General features: G+C 41.9%; 1 protein-coding gene across 3 annotated transcripts in view; it reads left to right on the top strand.

Annotated features, from left to right (window-relative positions):
• ada.S (adenosine deaminase S homeolog) overlaps positions 1-16146 on the top strand; it is a 119346-nt gene that overhangs the window by 83333 nt on the left and 19867 nt on the right. Inside the window, 1 exon segment of one of the 3 annotated variants that reach the window (NM_001092271.1) lies at positions 2315-2374. The exons of the other annotated variants lie outside the window; for them this stretch is intronic. Within the exon segment in view, the coding sequence (NP_001085740.1) occupies positions 2345-2374 (30 nt within the window). The 5' untranslated portion in view covers positions 2315-2344. 3 annotated transcript variants of the gene reach the window in all.

The following is a 16146-nucleotide window of genomic DNA, read 5'->3' as shown; positions in this document are numbered from 1 at the left end:
CCTATGTAATAGGCAGCGTTCTCATTAAAGTAAATATTTGGGATTACTGGAGGGTCCACACCTACTCTAAATTAGACTTGTTTTTTTTTTTCCACCATGTTCCCTTAAGAAAGCGTCAGCTGTTCTGGAGAGCAAGTTGCAACATTTGTGAATCTCTCACCTAAGGGCAGTTCCGTGTTATGTATTTTGTTTCCTTCAAGCTTCAGATTCTTTACATATCAAGTTATAAGAACCACAGTATAAACTTTCCCTCCTGATACCGACATTAAACCAATATAGATTTTATACAACTGGAGAACCCCAACCTCGAAAATTCCCTGTCTATACTTACTTTAGTCATCTAATTATCTCATGTTGGTCTTTTGCACCTCTCCAAAACTGCAATTTGCTCTCTATTTGCTACGATCCACAGTCCCTAGCAACAAGAAAAGTGCCAAAGCTAATCCCCACTGTTACTATAGGCACCATCTCTCCCTACTATACCTGCTATCCCACAGTCACACTCCCTTCCCAGAGACTATTATCCACTGTTACTATAGGCACCATCTCTCCCTACTATACCTGCTATCCCACAGTCACACTCCCTTCCCAGAGACTATTATCCACTGTTACTATAGGCACCATCTCTCCCTACTATACCTGCTATCCCACAGTCACACTCCCTTCCCAGAGACTATTATCCACTGTTACTATAGGCACCAATCTCTCCCTACTATACCTGCTATCCCACAGTCACACTCCCTTCCCAGAGACTATTATCCACTGTTACTATAGACACCATCTCTCCCTACTATACCTGCTATCCCACAGTCACACTCCCTTCCCAGAGACTATTATCCACTGTTACTATAGGCACCATCTCTCCCTACTATACCTGCTATCCCACAGTCACACTCCCTTCCCAGAGACTATTATCCCACTGTTACTATAGACACCATCTCTCCCTACTATACCTGCTATCCCACAGTCACACTCCCTTCCCAGAGACTATTATCCCACTGTTACTATAGACACCTTCTCTCCCTACTATACCTGCTATCCCACAGTCACACTCCCTTCCCAGAGACTATTATCCACTGTTACTATAGGCACCATCTCTCCCTACTATACCTGCTATCCCACAGTCACACTCCCTTCCCAGAGACTATTATCCCACTGTTACTATAGACACCATCTCTCCCTACTATACCTGCTATCCCACAGTCACACTCCCTTCCCAGAGACTATTATCCACTGTTACTATAGACACCATCTCTCCCTACTATACCTGCTATCCCACAGTCACACTCCCTTCCCAGAGACTATTATCCACTGTTACTATAGGCACCATCTCTCCCTACTATACCTGCTATCCCACAGTCACACTCCCTTCCCAGAGACTATTATCCCACTGTTACTATAGGCACCATCTCTCCCTACTATACCTGCTATCCCACAGTCACACTCCCTTCCCAGAGACTATTATCCACTGTTACTATAGGCACCATCTCTCCCTACTATACCTGCTATCCCGCAGTCACACTCCCTTCCCAGAGACTATTATCCACTGTTACTATAGGCACCATCTCTCCCTACTATACCTGCTATCCCACAGTCACACTCCCTTCCCAGAGACTATTATCCCACTGTTACTATAGACACCATCTCTCCCTACTATACCTGCTATCCCACAGTCACACTCCCTTCCCAGAGACTATTATCCACTGTTACTATAGGCACCATCTCTCCCTACTATACCTGTTATCCCACAGTCACACTCCCTTCAGAGTGGTTATTATTATCCCCACCAATAGTCCAAGAACCTTCTATACTGTTTTCAGAATTAAGTGGTGTCATTTCTCTGCAGGACCCCAAATTATTTGAGTTTCAGGCAAACCCCCCAATGAGCGACCAAACATCAGACAATAGGAGGGAGATCATCTCTTATTTACTGAATAAAAGAAACAAGTATTTCAGATTGAGAAGTACAAATCACCATGATATACATAAATAGGAAAATCCATGAGCAGAGTTTTCCCATAAATCAGACGAGTTATGAATTGCTGAGAGTTATTAATGATCAGATAAGGGAATATAATCTAATAACCCCAATAAATACCGGGGGGGGGGGGGGGGGGTTGGCTGATTTTATAGCTGTAGAAGGCTGAGCCCGGGCATATAGTATTATCTCTGTGCAGTAAATGTGTTTGTGCTGCTCATAGTTTTTGTGCCAGTTCACAGCACAGAAGAGGAGTGTCTATAGTGAAAAGGCTGAACTACCAGTAGGACATAGAGCACTGCCGGGTACACAGAGAGTAACCCTCACACAATCTGTCGCTGAGCTGCAGGGATTACACTGAGCACCATGGAGAGCAAGGCTTTTAATAAACCAAAGGTAAATCCCTTTCTTTTCATTCTCTAAACAAAGGAAAGCTCCTCCGTGCAACAAAACCCGTCCCATCTGCTGGGGAGACACTGAAGCTGAATGGAATGAAAGGAGATTAATCCATGTTGGGAGTCAGGGGGGAAGCCGGGGTGAGTGTGGGGTGCTCCCTGCCGGGGATCAGCCCTGGGAAACTTGTAGGAAGACTTGTGTCATTGTAATTGGGGTGAATTGGTGCAGAACACAGGAATGTGGAGTACGGCTGGTGAGGATGCCAGGGCAGAGGTTGGTATTACCCCGGCAAATTCTGCAGCATTGTCAGATGTGTCTATATATATATATATATATATATATATATATATATATATATATATATATATATATATATATATATATATATATATATATATATATATATATATATATATATATATATATACACACATATACACACATGCACATACTGATATATTCACATACACATATCTAATGTACAGGCACATGTGCATTATAGACAGCTACATATTATACAGGCATTGGACCGGTTATCCGGCATGCTGGGGACCTGGGGTTTTCCAGATCAGGGATCTTTCCATAATTTGGATCTTCGTACATTGAAATCTTGTAAACATGAAATAGACCCAACAGGCTGGTTTTGCTCCCAATAAGGATTAATTCTATCTTTGTTGGGATCAAGTACAGAGAAAAAGGAAATCATTTTTATTACTTGGGAGACAGCCTATCCGTAATTCGGATAATGGGTTTCCAGATAACGGATCCTATACCTGTAATATATATATATATATATATATATATATATATATATATATATATATATATATATATATATATATATATATATATATGAGACCGATATGCAGATATATGCACATTCACATATACACAAATCATATTCTCTGTTAGTTCCATTAAAACAGAGCTTTGAGACCCTCTTTCCTCGGCTCTAATGGTGCATTGGTCCCACAAGGAAGGGGTTGCCATGAAATACCTTCTCTATTAATTGCCTAGAATTCCAAACACTCCATTCTGTGAGTAGGGCATTCAGTACCACCAGCTATTCTGAGTGATACTTCTTAGGATTGGGGATCCAGATGCTGCTGGCTACCTGCCCTATAAAGCGTCCAATAAAGTGATTCGGAAGAGCCCGGGTCACCCAGTACTTTTGGGTGATAATTGACCAGAGGAGCTTTATATTCAAGTAAACGGGAAACACATAAGTTTGCTGCAAACCTAAGGGCAGAGACACACACTCAGATTCGGGGAGATTTAGTCGTCCGGCAATAAATCGCCTCTTTTTCAGGGGGGACTAATCTCCCTGAACTGCCTCTTGCAAGCTAGTATCTAATTCACCAGCGAGATGGCACTTCATTTTCCGAAGCACTTTGTTTTCGGAAGCACTTAGTCTTTCTCAGTTTATAGAAGATCCAGTGGTACAGGAATCACTCTGGAGGAGTAGAGAAGGCTTTGCTCAAACAGATTGTCAGTGGCTGTAACCGGACATATTAAACTATATCAGCACTTGCAGAGCTTCGTTCAGTTTTAGCCAGTCCATTATTTTTAGTTTTTGAAGGTTTAACTTGATACCAGTGGAAAGTTTCAACCTGCTATGCGGTGAAGGTGTATGAAGGTTTGTTAGTCACTAATTGTTCTGACTTTATCAATGGCATAAGAAGTACAGGCTCGGGACCTGGGGTTTTCCAGATAAGGGATCTTTCCATAATTCGGATCTTCATAACTCAAATGTATAAGAAAATCATGTAAACATGAAATAAACCCAATAGGCTGGTTTTGCTTCCAATAAGGATTAATTAGATCTTAGTTGGGATAAAGTACAAGGGACTGTTTTATTATTACACATTATTATAAGGATTATTATAAGGATTATTATTATAACGATAAGGATTAATTATATCTTAGTTGGGATCAAGTACAAGCTACTGTTTTATTATTACACATTATTATAAGGATTATTATAAGGTTTATTATTATAAGGATAAGGATTAATTTTATTTTAGTTGGGATCAAGTACAAGCTACTGTTTTATTATTACACATTATTATAAGGATTATTATAAGGTTTATTATTATAAGGATAAGGATTAATTTTATTTTAGTTGGGATCAAGTACAAGCTACTGTTTTATTATTACAGAGACAAACGAAATGATTTTTCAAAACTTGGATTATTTGGATAAAATGGAGTCTATGGGAGACGGTCTTTCTGTAATTCGGATCATTCTGGATAACGGTTTCTGGGATCACTAATCCCACACCTGTAGTAATAAGTGTGGTTTCCTCAAGGGCAGATCATAATCTCGGCTTTGCAATTTGCATGGGAAGAGAAGTAACTAAAGGAGAGTCATTGTCAGCAGCACATGTTCTAAGGCTGCTGATTATTAATAGGGAGTTGAAAGATTTATAGGGAATTTCCAATGACGCCCAACCATGCAAATCAGATTCTGTGTTGATAATTGGATGGTTAAACAGTAGACGGTTAAAATATGCAGACTATTTATGTGCTTAACGGCACTAAGACAGTAGAATCCTTGATAGAGAAGGACCTTGGAATACTTGTGGATAATAAACTTAAGCTGTAGCGAAAAAATGCCAGTCAGCAGCAAGGGCCTTAAAGATGTTGTCTAATATTTAAAGGGTTATAAAGCCAAAGAAGGAGAGTGTAAATGCCTCATCATGAGTAGCAGGTCAGTTTAGTTGTCCAATCCTCAAAAGAGACATTATGGTAATTGCTCGACCAAACTCTTTTATTTGCAGCTGGAGGCAACATGCTGGGAGTTGCTGACAGAGTACAGGGGTGGAACCATGTAACGACTGCAGGGGGGTCTGGTTAAAGGAGGGGTCCTGGACACCACCACCTGCAGTAACTGGCTAATGACAGCATGAGTCTGCAGTTTACAATGCAATACTGACAAACCGCATGGTTGGGCTGCTTCTATAAGAACATAGTAATGAGCCATTTATAGCCCAAAAAAACTACATGATATGAACAGTAAATCTATTGGTTTACGGCATATATACGCTTATTGGATTGAGGGGGTTTTTATTGGGGGGCCTTTTACTACAAAGCCTTTTTTAGAACGTAGAAATGGATTTAGACTTATTGGCGTTGGTTCCAGTTGATAAATGTCTAATGCGTTTTTCCTGGGGGCTATTATTAACATGTTCATGTACACATAAATGTATACACTTATAAGCCATGAACATCTTGTAAATTATATCCTTATAAACGGTGAGTTCTGATGTCATTTCTGTCACATGACTCACTGAAACGTGTGTATTATAATAAATAAAGTACCCCCAGTTGTGAAATATGAGGATATTAGAAGTTACCTCGGAGTTCCATGACCTGTATAAAAACACTCGACCTTCGGCCTCGTGTTTTTATATGGTCATGAAACTCCTCTGTAACTTATAATATCCTTATATTTTACAAGAGGGGGTAGTTTAATCACTATATAATGTACTGACTAAGGCAGTGGGCCCTAATTGTGGGGCTGATCCACCTGGGGGCCCAGCTACATATGGTAGAAGATGAGCTTGAAGGTTGTTTAGGATGAGATTGAAGGTTGTTTAGGGTGAGATTGGAGGTGCACACCTATTGGCTATGCAAATAGCAATGTTATGAGAAATTGGGAGGTCCTGACCACAAATGACACCTTGAACTCCAGAATCCCCAACTTTCAAAATATCCCTGAAGCTGCCAAATCAGCCTCTATATGGACTGGCAATCTACAGGAGACTCTGTTTGTCAGAACACCTGATTTTTATGCACCAAAACCTGCCTCCAAACCAGGAATTCAAAAATTAGCCCCTGCTTTAAGGCCACTGGGAGCAACAACAACCAAGGGGTCGGTGAGCAGCATGTTGCTCAGGGGCTACTGGTTGGGGATCACTGCCTTGAACTATGCCTGGAGCCACCTGGTCTAAGGGAAACCTAGACTGGGTTTAAAGGAGAAGGAAAGGTTTGCAGCACTTGGGGTGCCAAATGTTAGGCACCCCCAAGTGATTGTAGTTACTTACCAGCCCGGGATTATACCACTGAGAACCTCAAAGCGATCCACTTCCGTCTTCTTCTGTCTTCAAATTTCCCGGGGCAGACGCATGCGCGGTTGAACTAAATAGGCGACTTTTTAGTTAAAGTTTGGCTTTACGTTCTACTGTGCATGCGCAGCCGCGTGAAAAAGACGACAGAAGATCACTCCGTGGTGCTCACTGGTATAACCATGGGCCGGTGCAGTTTTCTACTGATAGGAGCACCGGCCCGGGGTTTTAGGTAAGTAAATACATTCACATGGGGGTACCTAACATTTGGCACCCCCAAGTGCTGCAAGCCTTTCCTTCTGCTTTAATACTCATATTAATTCTTTACCTTGGACAACTCTCTTTATTGACCTCTCTGGAAAATTGTCCCCATCCCATAATGCTGAGTCTAAATATCCCATATCCATTCTAGTGGTGGCCTCTGGAGTATTCCTGGGTCTCCATGATGAAGGCCCATCAGTGTTAAAATAGTCACATATGGAAAGATACTTCCTACAAAAAAAATTCCCAGATGTAGTGACAGAATTAAAAATGGAAATGTCCCAGAAGGAGGAGGAACAGCCAAGATCAGCAGGGCCAGCACCGTCGAGCAAATAGGAATCCATGCACTTGAGCCAAACTGATAGGGAACTGAAATGTCACAAAGTCACCATGAAAAGGAAAAAAAATGCTGGGATACTAAAAATATACCAGAATACCAAAACAGAACGTCATGGGAGCAGAGCAGTTCTCATACATTTTGTGGCATCTGATGTTGCGTATTCAAATTCTACTCAAAGAATTAAATCTTGTCCTGATAATGGCAGTCCAGTAAATCTGGTTTTCGTCTTACCCCTTCTGTGCCCCAACAGAGGCAACGTTATTGTGGCGATATGGTGACAAGAAAGGCCTCATTTACTCAATTCAACTTTGGACGAAATGCTATTGACTATGCATTGACCCATATTGTGACGGAGACACAAAGCTCAGTTCTTTGGACAAATGAGAGTCCAAGATGCCATTGACCAGGCCTTACAGTAAATTGTGTAGTTTCTTGCATGCTGATTGGCTGCTATGGGTTATATTGAGCTCCTACTCTCTACTGCTACATAAGGATCACTACTAGAGTTTGGGGACACCAAGAATGTCAGAGCAGATTGGCTGCTCAGCAGTGGGCCTAGTCAAGAGCTCCCTTTTCCAACAAGCATCTAGGCCACCCTATTTTCTAAAATGCTATTCTTTATCTGCAGACTTTGACAGACTAAACCAGGCAATTCAAACGCCCATGTGGCCCCAGACTGATGCAAGGAACATGACATGAACATGCTTGCAGAAGACTTCAGTCAAAAACAAGGCCAACTATTGATGACTTTAGATCAGCAATACATTGAACAACTTTAAATCCAGTGGAGATCCATCCTTCCTGCAATGAGATCCCTACAGGCCCGAGCACAAGAAGAACAATGGTGATGGTTGGGGTGAATCAGAGAAGGGCAATGAGATCTATGAAATAAGGCAAAATGTCAAGAGACAATAATCAGGAGGCTATCTCCCTTTGTTTAGCGGTAAAGCCAAAGCCATATCAGATGTCTCTCCAGTTCTACTAACTGTCAGCTAATTAAATGTCGGAAGGAAAAAGCATGTCTATCCCTCTTTATTAAGTTGCTAAATGAGACACAGTCCAAAGCAAACAGCAGTATCCGAGAACAAGTGACTGAGAGGCCAAGCAGAAGTCAACTTTGACTTACAGGTGAATTTGCTGCTGAGCAGAGACCCATCTTGGGGCACATGTGATTTTATTTTTTTTTTACATTTGTTCTGCGGTCATAAATGTCAGCTGGCCTACAGAATGTCATTCCAGCAGTTTTCGTTTATTAAAAAAGAGAAGCAAACTCAATAGGCTATATAACCTATACAGAACTTCTTCTGAACTTGGAATTTAGGGAAGTGGTAGTTACAGTTTTATTCTATAAATGTCTTCTTCATTATGCCACTTCCCTACCAAATAAATTCTGATATTTGTATGATGATAAAGAAGATATGTGTTTCTCATCATGAGTCCTCTAGACCTCTATAACATTATAATGAAATGGTTGGCAGCTGCCTCCCTCTAATGACAGCAAACCATGTTTTACCCTCCAACCCACGCTATAAGAACCTGGTGCAGAAAGTGGTTGGGCAGGAACACAAACGCAACACAATATGTCACTTACATGTACAGATAAGAGAAGCATCCACGGTTCCAATATAAGACAAATGTATGATTTCACAATATGAGCTTATCTAATTTCTAATGCCCAAATAACTGATCCCTGTGGATAAAAGTGCTATGAAATGTCTGGTTGACACCTCTGCATATGGACTCAAGTAAAAAATACTAGGACAGTGTCGGACTGTGCCTAGTAGGGCCCATAAGAGTATCTGACATTGAGGGCCCATAAGAGAAACTGACACTGAGGGCCCATAAGAGAAACTGACACTGAGGACCCATAAGAGAAACTGACATTGAGGGCCCATCAGAGAAACTGACATTGAGGGTCCATAAGAGAAACTGACACTGAGGACCCATAAGAGAAACTGACATTGAGGGCCCATCAGAGAAACTGACATTGAGGGTCCATAAGAGAAACTGACATTGAGGGTCCATAAGAGAAACTGACATTGAGGGCCCATAAGAGAAACGGACATTGAGGGCCCATAAGTGAAACTGACACTGAGGACCCATAAGAGAAACTGACATTGAGGGCCCATAAGAGAAACGGACACTGAGGGCCCATAAGTGAAACTGACACTGAGGACCAATAAGAGAAACTGACATTGAGGACCCATAAGAGAAACTGACACTGAGGACCAATAAGAGCAACTGACACTGAGGACCCATAAGAGAAACTGACACTGAGGGCCCATAAGAGAAGCTGACATTGAGGACCCATAAGAGAAACTGAGTATATGACATAAGAGTACATAAGATTCTACAATATTTCCACCACTGACATATGAAGAAAGTGCTGATGGAAACTGTCCATGGCCAAGGCCTACCAGGAGACCTTCTGATATTCTGCCAGGCAAACCCTCCTCATAGCTATGAGGCACAGGGCTTGACAGAAAGTACCATGGATCAGGCTTGGGTACTGACTAATCTGGCCTGTTCTGAGAAGACTGGATTAAAATCCTCTTGTTCTTCCTGTTTAATCGCTCTGAGATAATTGCAGCTGCGTGTTATTTTCAATAGACAAATATAAACAGTTTTGAATGACTGTATTATGGTTCAGTTAATCTGCATGTTGGGAACGCAAAAGAACTGCTAATTGCAATCAGGAGACGTATCCTGTTTGGTTAGAGAAGAAACAACGGACTTCGGTGCCATTTTTCTTTTACTTGGTGGATATTGTTTATTAGCAAAGTTTTACCGTGTTCACTGAACGTGTAGTCAGCTGACCTAGATTTGTTTGGCTTCCATCCCAACGCATTTTCCTTTTACAGGAACAGTATGGTTATCTAGCGTTCGTTGAGTGCCAAGTTCATAGTCTGACCTTTAATTGAAACATTGAATGATCTGGTTGCTGCACTTTGGGTTGTCTTTGAGGAGGGAGAAGGTCTGTACTTTGGCTTTTGGCAGGTCCTCCTGCTCTACTTTATGTGCTATTCCTCAATCTTCTTACTTACAGCTTCTTCTCTGCAGAGCAACCAACCCTGTTTGAACCTCTCTGTAAACAACAGTCTCCAAAACACTCCAGATGTACCTCAACCACAAACTTTCTTTCCAACACACTGAAATGCTAGAGCCAAGTTGCTGGATAAGTATAAGACATTAGCAGAACTGGCAATGGGAAGGGTCACTGCTAGGGATGGGGGAATTTAACCCATTTCGCTTCGTCAAAAATTCGCCTCCAGCTAAAATTAGCCGAAGGGCGACAATTTTCTTTTCTTTTTTTGCAACATTTTTTTTCTCCCATTGAAGTCTATGCGTGCCATTTCCGTGGCAAAACATAGAAATTTGCTCATCCCTAGCCACTGCAGAGGCCGAACTACCAGGGGTGCAGGGGTGTGACTGCACCAGGGTCTGTACCCCACTCGGGGCCCGCCGGTTGTTTGCAAAATTGTGAATCAGTGGCGATCTCCACTTCTGGAGGGGCCCAGCTGCAAATAGCCTGAACCTAGGCCCCGCACCTCGTAGTTCCATTGCTGGGTTACTATTATTACTTCCATACGTATCTGCTCATTCAGGCCACTAGACAAATTAACAAATCGTCTCTGGCTGACAATCATGGAGCCATTTATAATGAAAATCATGAAAGCAGTACCTCTTGTGTAATGTGAGCAAAGTCTTAACATAGTTCAGTTGCAAGTTCTATTCCCTGCAGAGGGTAATGTGCAATTAGTAGTTTCGCAAATTTATTCGCCTTCCTATTCCCTTCCTATTCTAATGCATTTCAATTGGTGCATTTCCTGGATTTTACATTTCTCTGCATTTTAAGTAATTTCTTAAACTTATACCAATTTTACAGTCAAACCACAACTTAACCCCCGATTTTATTGTTTCAAGCATTATGGGGGGGTTGTGTTATTTATTTGCTCGGATTTGTGGTGAGGCCACAAAGGCCTGGGCCTAGGACTGCAAAAATCTAGGAGCAGCATTCCGCCCAGCCACATCTCTATGGAGCACTGGGGACTCAAAGTTCCCAAGGTGCTTGAAAGAGCGCACTTTCATACACGCGTAGCCGGTGCTAGGACTATGCGCCGGTGTCGGGGGGGGACATGCGTGCCAGAAGAGGCTGGTGCTGGGACCATGCTGCCTTGGGGCGAGGCTACCCGAAATCCGGCCCTGTATGTCACACAAAGGGAGTTATTTATTAAAGTCCAAATGCAAAAAATTTAAAACATTCATGTTTTTTTACTCAAAAATACGAAAAACGGAAGGTTTATTATAACCCAAAGAAGGAAAAATCTGGCATCTCAGACCTACAGAGATTGTATTCTGTATAAGTCAATGGGAGAGTTCCATATCCTATTTGGAAGTTTCTGTGGTCTGCGCTGGCATCAGCACGAAAATCCGACTATTTTGGAATTTTTGGGCAAAAATCTGAAATATTCTGGCTTTTCAGGGAAAAAAACATACAATTTGATTTACGCTTGATTTTTCCGTGTTTGTTAGGGATGCCACCTTTTCTGCTGGCTGTGACGCGGAGGGAGGCCGTGACGTCGGGGGCGTGGTTATGATGCGCGATAGTCCATTGCCAGATCACCTTGTCAAACATGGGGAAACCCCTCAAATTACTGGGCTGTCCAGGTCAAAACCGGATACGTAGCAACCCTGGTGTTTGCCCCTGATCCGATTTAGATCGTGCTTATTAATAAATAATAAATAAGCTCCAATCGTAGATTCTAGTTTGGTTGGGCTTTATTAGAATAGAGTGATCAGGAAAATTTGGATTTTGATAAATAAGGCCCAAAGTGCAAATGAGCATATTGAGAGGGATCATTGCACAACTGAGCCCTTTTCATTGGAGAAAAACTTAGTAAATATGGGCCATTATTGTTTTAGAAAGGCTGAAAATGTGTCTTTGAGAACACGAGTAAGGGCAGTGACATACGGGAAGATTTGTCGCCCGTGTTTTAAAACAAAGGGACTTGTTGCTTATGTTGTACTGTTTCAGTGTGAGGTATTTTCCTTTTGTATCACTTTATTTGTATGGCTTAATAAACAGATAACAGCAAACGTGATTCTAGTTACCCTTTAACCTGTCTGCGCACTGGAGCTCCTTTACTCCCAGACATGATGGAAAATCTCCAAGAGAACGAATAAGATTTCACTGTGAACCAAAGAACTGCCCTGTTGTACCTAAACGGAGACGCCTTATTCATGGAGAGCAATACAGTCGTATATAACGGGGTGGGGAAATCATTATCAAACATTATCAAATCCTGGCGGGAGATCAGAAAGAGGGCAAATTCTATAAATCTTATGATTAATGTCCAAGGGTCATATATTCGACTGCAGCTTCTCGGCTGACTGCATTGCTGCAATGTTATCTGACCATATTGCAGCTCCCATTTGTGTCTATTCAAGGGTAAATACACCCTATTTGTAAGAATGGTTTGCCTTCCCCTAGAATGTCCCTGCAGGTTTATTGTTGCCTACGAAGTAGGGATACACAGAATCCACTATTTTGGATTCAGCCGAACCTCTGAATCCTTTGCGAAAAATTCGGCCGAATACCAAACTTAATCCTAATTTGCATATGAATATTAGGGGTGGGAAGGTGATAAATTTTTACTTTCTTGTTTTGTGACAAAAAGTCACTCGATTTCCCTCCCCGCCCCTAATTTGCATATGCAAATTAGGATTGGGATTTGGTTCGGCCGGGCAGAAGGATTTGGCCGAATCCGAATCCTGCTGAAAAGGCAGAATCCCGAACCGAATCCTGGATTTGGTGCATCCCTATTACGAAGACTTGAAAATCCCTTCCATAGCCCTCCTATTATGTTATAATCTCCTTACAGTGCAAGTAGGGGACATAACCTGGTACCTCGGTGTCATGGTTGGACATTGCCGACATCTATTGTGTTTTGTTACGCCATATAATGCAACAAATCCAGCAGTATTTGTAACAACCAACCAGCCAGGGGCATAACTACAGCATACCTCCCAACTGTCCCGTTTTTAGAGGGACAGCCCCTCTTTTGACAGCTCAATCTGCAGTCCCTTGTTTTTACTGGAAAGTCCCGATTTTTGTCTGCACTGAACAGCCAGAAAAATAAACAAAGTTTCTAACTTAATTGGCTTTTGGCAGAGAGCCCAGAACAGCCACAGAAGCAGATAAGATAATGTTGTAACAATTCTAAGATAAGCAAATAAGTAATTGTAACAATATAAGATAACAGGTCCCTCGGGAGAAGTTAGACTCACAGCTTAAAAGGCAATTTACCTTCACTAGCAAAACTGTAATAACTGAAAAAAAACCACCGAAATATATTCAAACCTTCATAACCAAATTTTGTAAAATGAACATGGTAATTAGGGGGTGTGGCCACAAAAAATGGGCGTGGTTCATTTTTGGACCACGCCCATGCGTGCGGCAACTTTTTTGTCCCTCTTTTTATTTCCAAAATGTTGGAAGGTATGGACTACAGAGAAAGCAGACCCTGCGGCTGCAGCGGGGCCCTGGAAGTATAGGGGCCCCAGGAGGCCCTAATTCATGTAAAGCTTCAATAAATATTGGTAAAACAGGTCAACCGCTAAACATTTTGGGGGCCTGAAAAGTAATTTGCTGTGGGGTCCAGCGATATCTATTACACCATTGCAACCACCAGCTAAATTTAACATTCTAACAATAAAATCAAACTTCTGATTGGTTGTAATCGGCCTATTGGAGTCTTCCAGACAATCTCTCCCTTCTCAGCATAAAATGTTACTGTGTTTTGTGTTATAATATATAGCGATGTAAAGATTTCATTCTGAAACACTCATAAAAAAAAAAAAAGCTGTGGGTTAATAGTTAAACCATAAGTGTGTGGACACCCGTCTGCTAAATGATGTTTATATCAACAAAAATGACATTTCACCTTATTTTATTGAGTCTATAATAACGCTGCACATATTAGGGGAAGAAGTGCAAGAGAATTAAGGTGCAAAAAGACCTATATCTTCATAGGGAAATGTATGCGTTTCTTGCAATGTCCCCTATAAATAAAAAAAAATATCATTTTAAAGGCAAAGATGTTATTAACAAGCTCTGAAGGTAACATCAGAAAAGCGATGGATTATAGGATTGGCCTTTATTGCCCTAACATTCCTTTTGAGCGAGCAACAATCAATATAGCCGGGCCAAAGGTTCCTGTTGCCCTTTAAACAAAGAGAAAAACAAGGATCTTCAAGGAGACACCTAAAATAACTCAAAGACTTATTGGAGGATAGTGAGTTGGAGGCAGGTCCGGACTGAGAATTAAAATAGGTCCTGGCATTTCAGGTACATAGAGGCCCAAACAGGCCCCACCAGTCCACTAAATAGTGATTTTCTATGGCACCTTATAGCAGCCCCTCTGGCATTTGCCAGAATCCACAGATTGCCAGTCCGGGCCTGGTTGGAGGATAGTTGTGATGTTGGTGGTACAATAGGATTTCCACATGGAAGTGAGGGAAACAACAAGAGTCTCATTGGCCGGGAACTGCTCCAATAGGAACACTAGATGATCAGACTGGCAAAAACATCTGGACTCTTTGGGTTCAAGTCAATCCTTGTTGACCAATATTTGGGCAGGGCCACCTAACAGTTGTCGTGATATAAATTATTGTTTGTGTTTCGACGATATAGAGGCTTTGATTTTCTTTTGTCCTGGTCTTTCATGACTATCTACAATAACCCATAAGAATTAAGATGAAACTATGCCCCCACCAAGTGCCTTCACCAGGTTCTTCTGGTTGGTAAAAGATCCGGCAGCCTCGGAACCAGTGTAAAGTGATCTAGAAATTCGAGTAGACAGGGTTTTATTTAAGACCCAGCAGGGCTTTGGTAGACAAGCTGCCATTGAGCCACTATGTAACGAGTATTATTGTGAGATCGGCCAGTAAACGAGTCTCTATAGCCAGTCAATAGTTACATAGTTAAATCGGGTTAAAAAAAAGACAAAGTCCATCAAGTTCAACCCCTCCAAATGAAACCCAGCCCCATACACACACCCCTCCCTACTTTCACATACATTCTATATCCCCATATCTATACTAACTATAGAGTTTAGTATCACAATAGCCTTTGATATTATGTCTGTCCTGGACAAACACATTGCAATTATATTACAGGTATGGGTAGGGTTGCCACCTGTCCGGTTTTGACCCGGACAGCCCGGTATTTTGAGGGGCTGCCCGGTCTATACTTACTGCCCGGTTTTCCAAATAAGTAAAACCGGGCGGGATTCCCTTGATTGACACGGCGATCGTCCAATCACTGATCGCCGCGTCATAGCCCTGCGTCATAGCCCATTGACGGCACAGGTCCGCCCACTGATGTCATAGCCCCGCCCACTGACATCACGGGTCTGCCCACTGACATCAAACACGCCCGCTGACGTCACAGACCCCCCCCCGTCCGGTCTCAGCCAGACATAAAGGTGGCAACCCTAGGTATGGGATCCGTCATCCGAAAACCGGTTATCCAGAAAGATCCTACTTACGGAAAGGCCTTCTCCCGTAGACTCCATTATAATCAAATAATCCACATCTTTAAAAATGATTTTCTTTCTCTCTGTAATAATTAAGTAGCTTGTACCTGATCCCAACTAATATATAATTAATCCTTATTGGAAGCAAAACCAGCCTATTGGGTTTATTTCATGTTTATATGATTTTCTAGTAGACTAAAGGTATGAATATTAGAATTATGGAAAGACCCATTACCCGGAAAGGTCCAAAGCATTCTGGATAACAGGTCCCATACCTGTATCTTAATGCAATAAAAATAATGTTAACATGCTCCAAAATCACTGTATCCTCCCAGGAACCCATAGAGTGGATATTATAATGCTGATTTGGCCATTGACTAGGGATGCACCGAATCCACTATTTTGGATTGGACCAGGGATCTGTCAATGGTAGGGATGTTTTATGGGATCTCTCTGTTCAGACTATGAGCAAACTTAGGGGCTGTTCCTGCTGAATTGTGCTTAGTACAGGGGAATACCTTTGCTGCCATAGTTTTATGGGATCTCTCTGTACAGACTATGAGCAAAC

The sequence above is a fragment of the Xenopus laevis genome, chromosome 9_10S (assembly GCF_017654675.1).
Source record: "Xenopus laevis strain J_2021 chromosome 9_10S, Xenopus_laevis_v10.1, whole genome shotgun sequence".
Classification (NCBI taxonomy): Eukaryota; Metazoa; Chordata; class Amphibia; order Anura; family Pipidae; genus Xenopus; species Xenopus laevis.
This window is presented reverse-complemented; position numbering and strand designations above follow the sequence as displayed.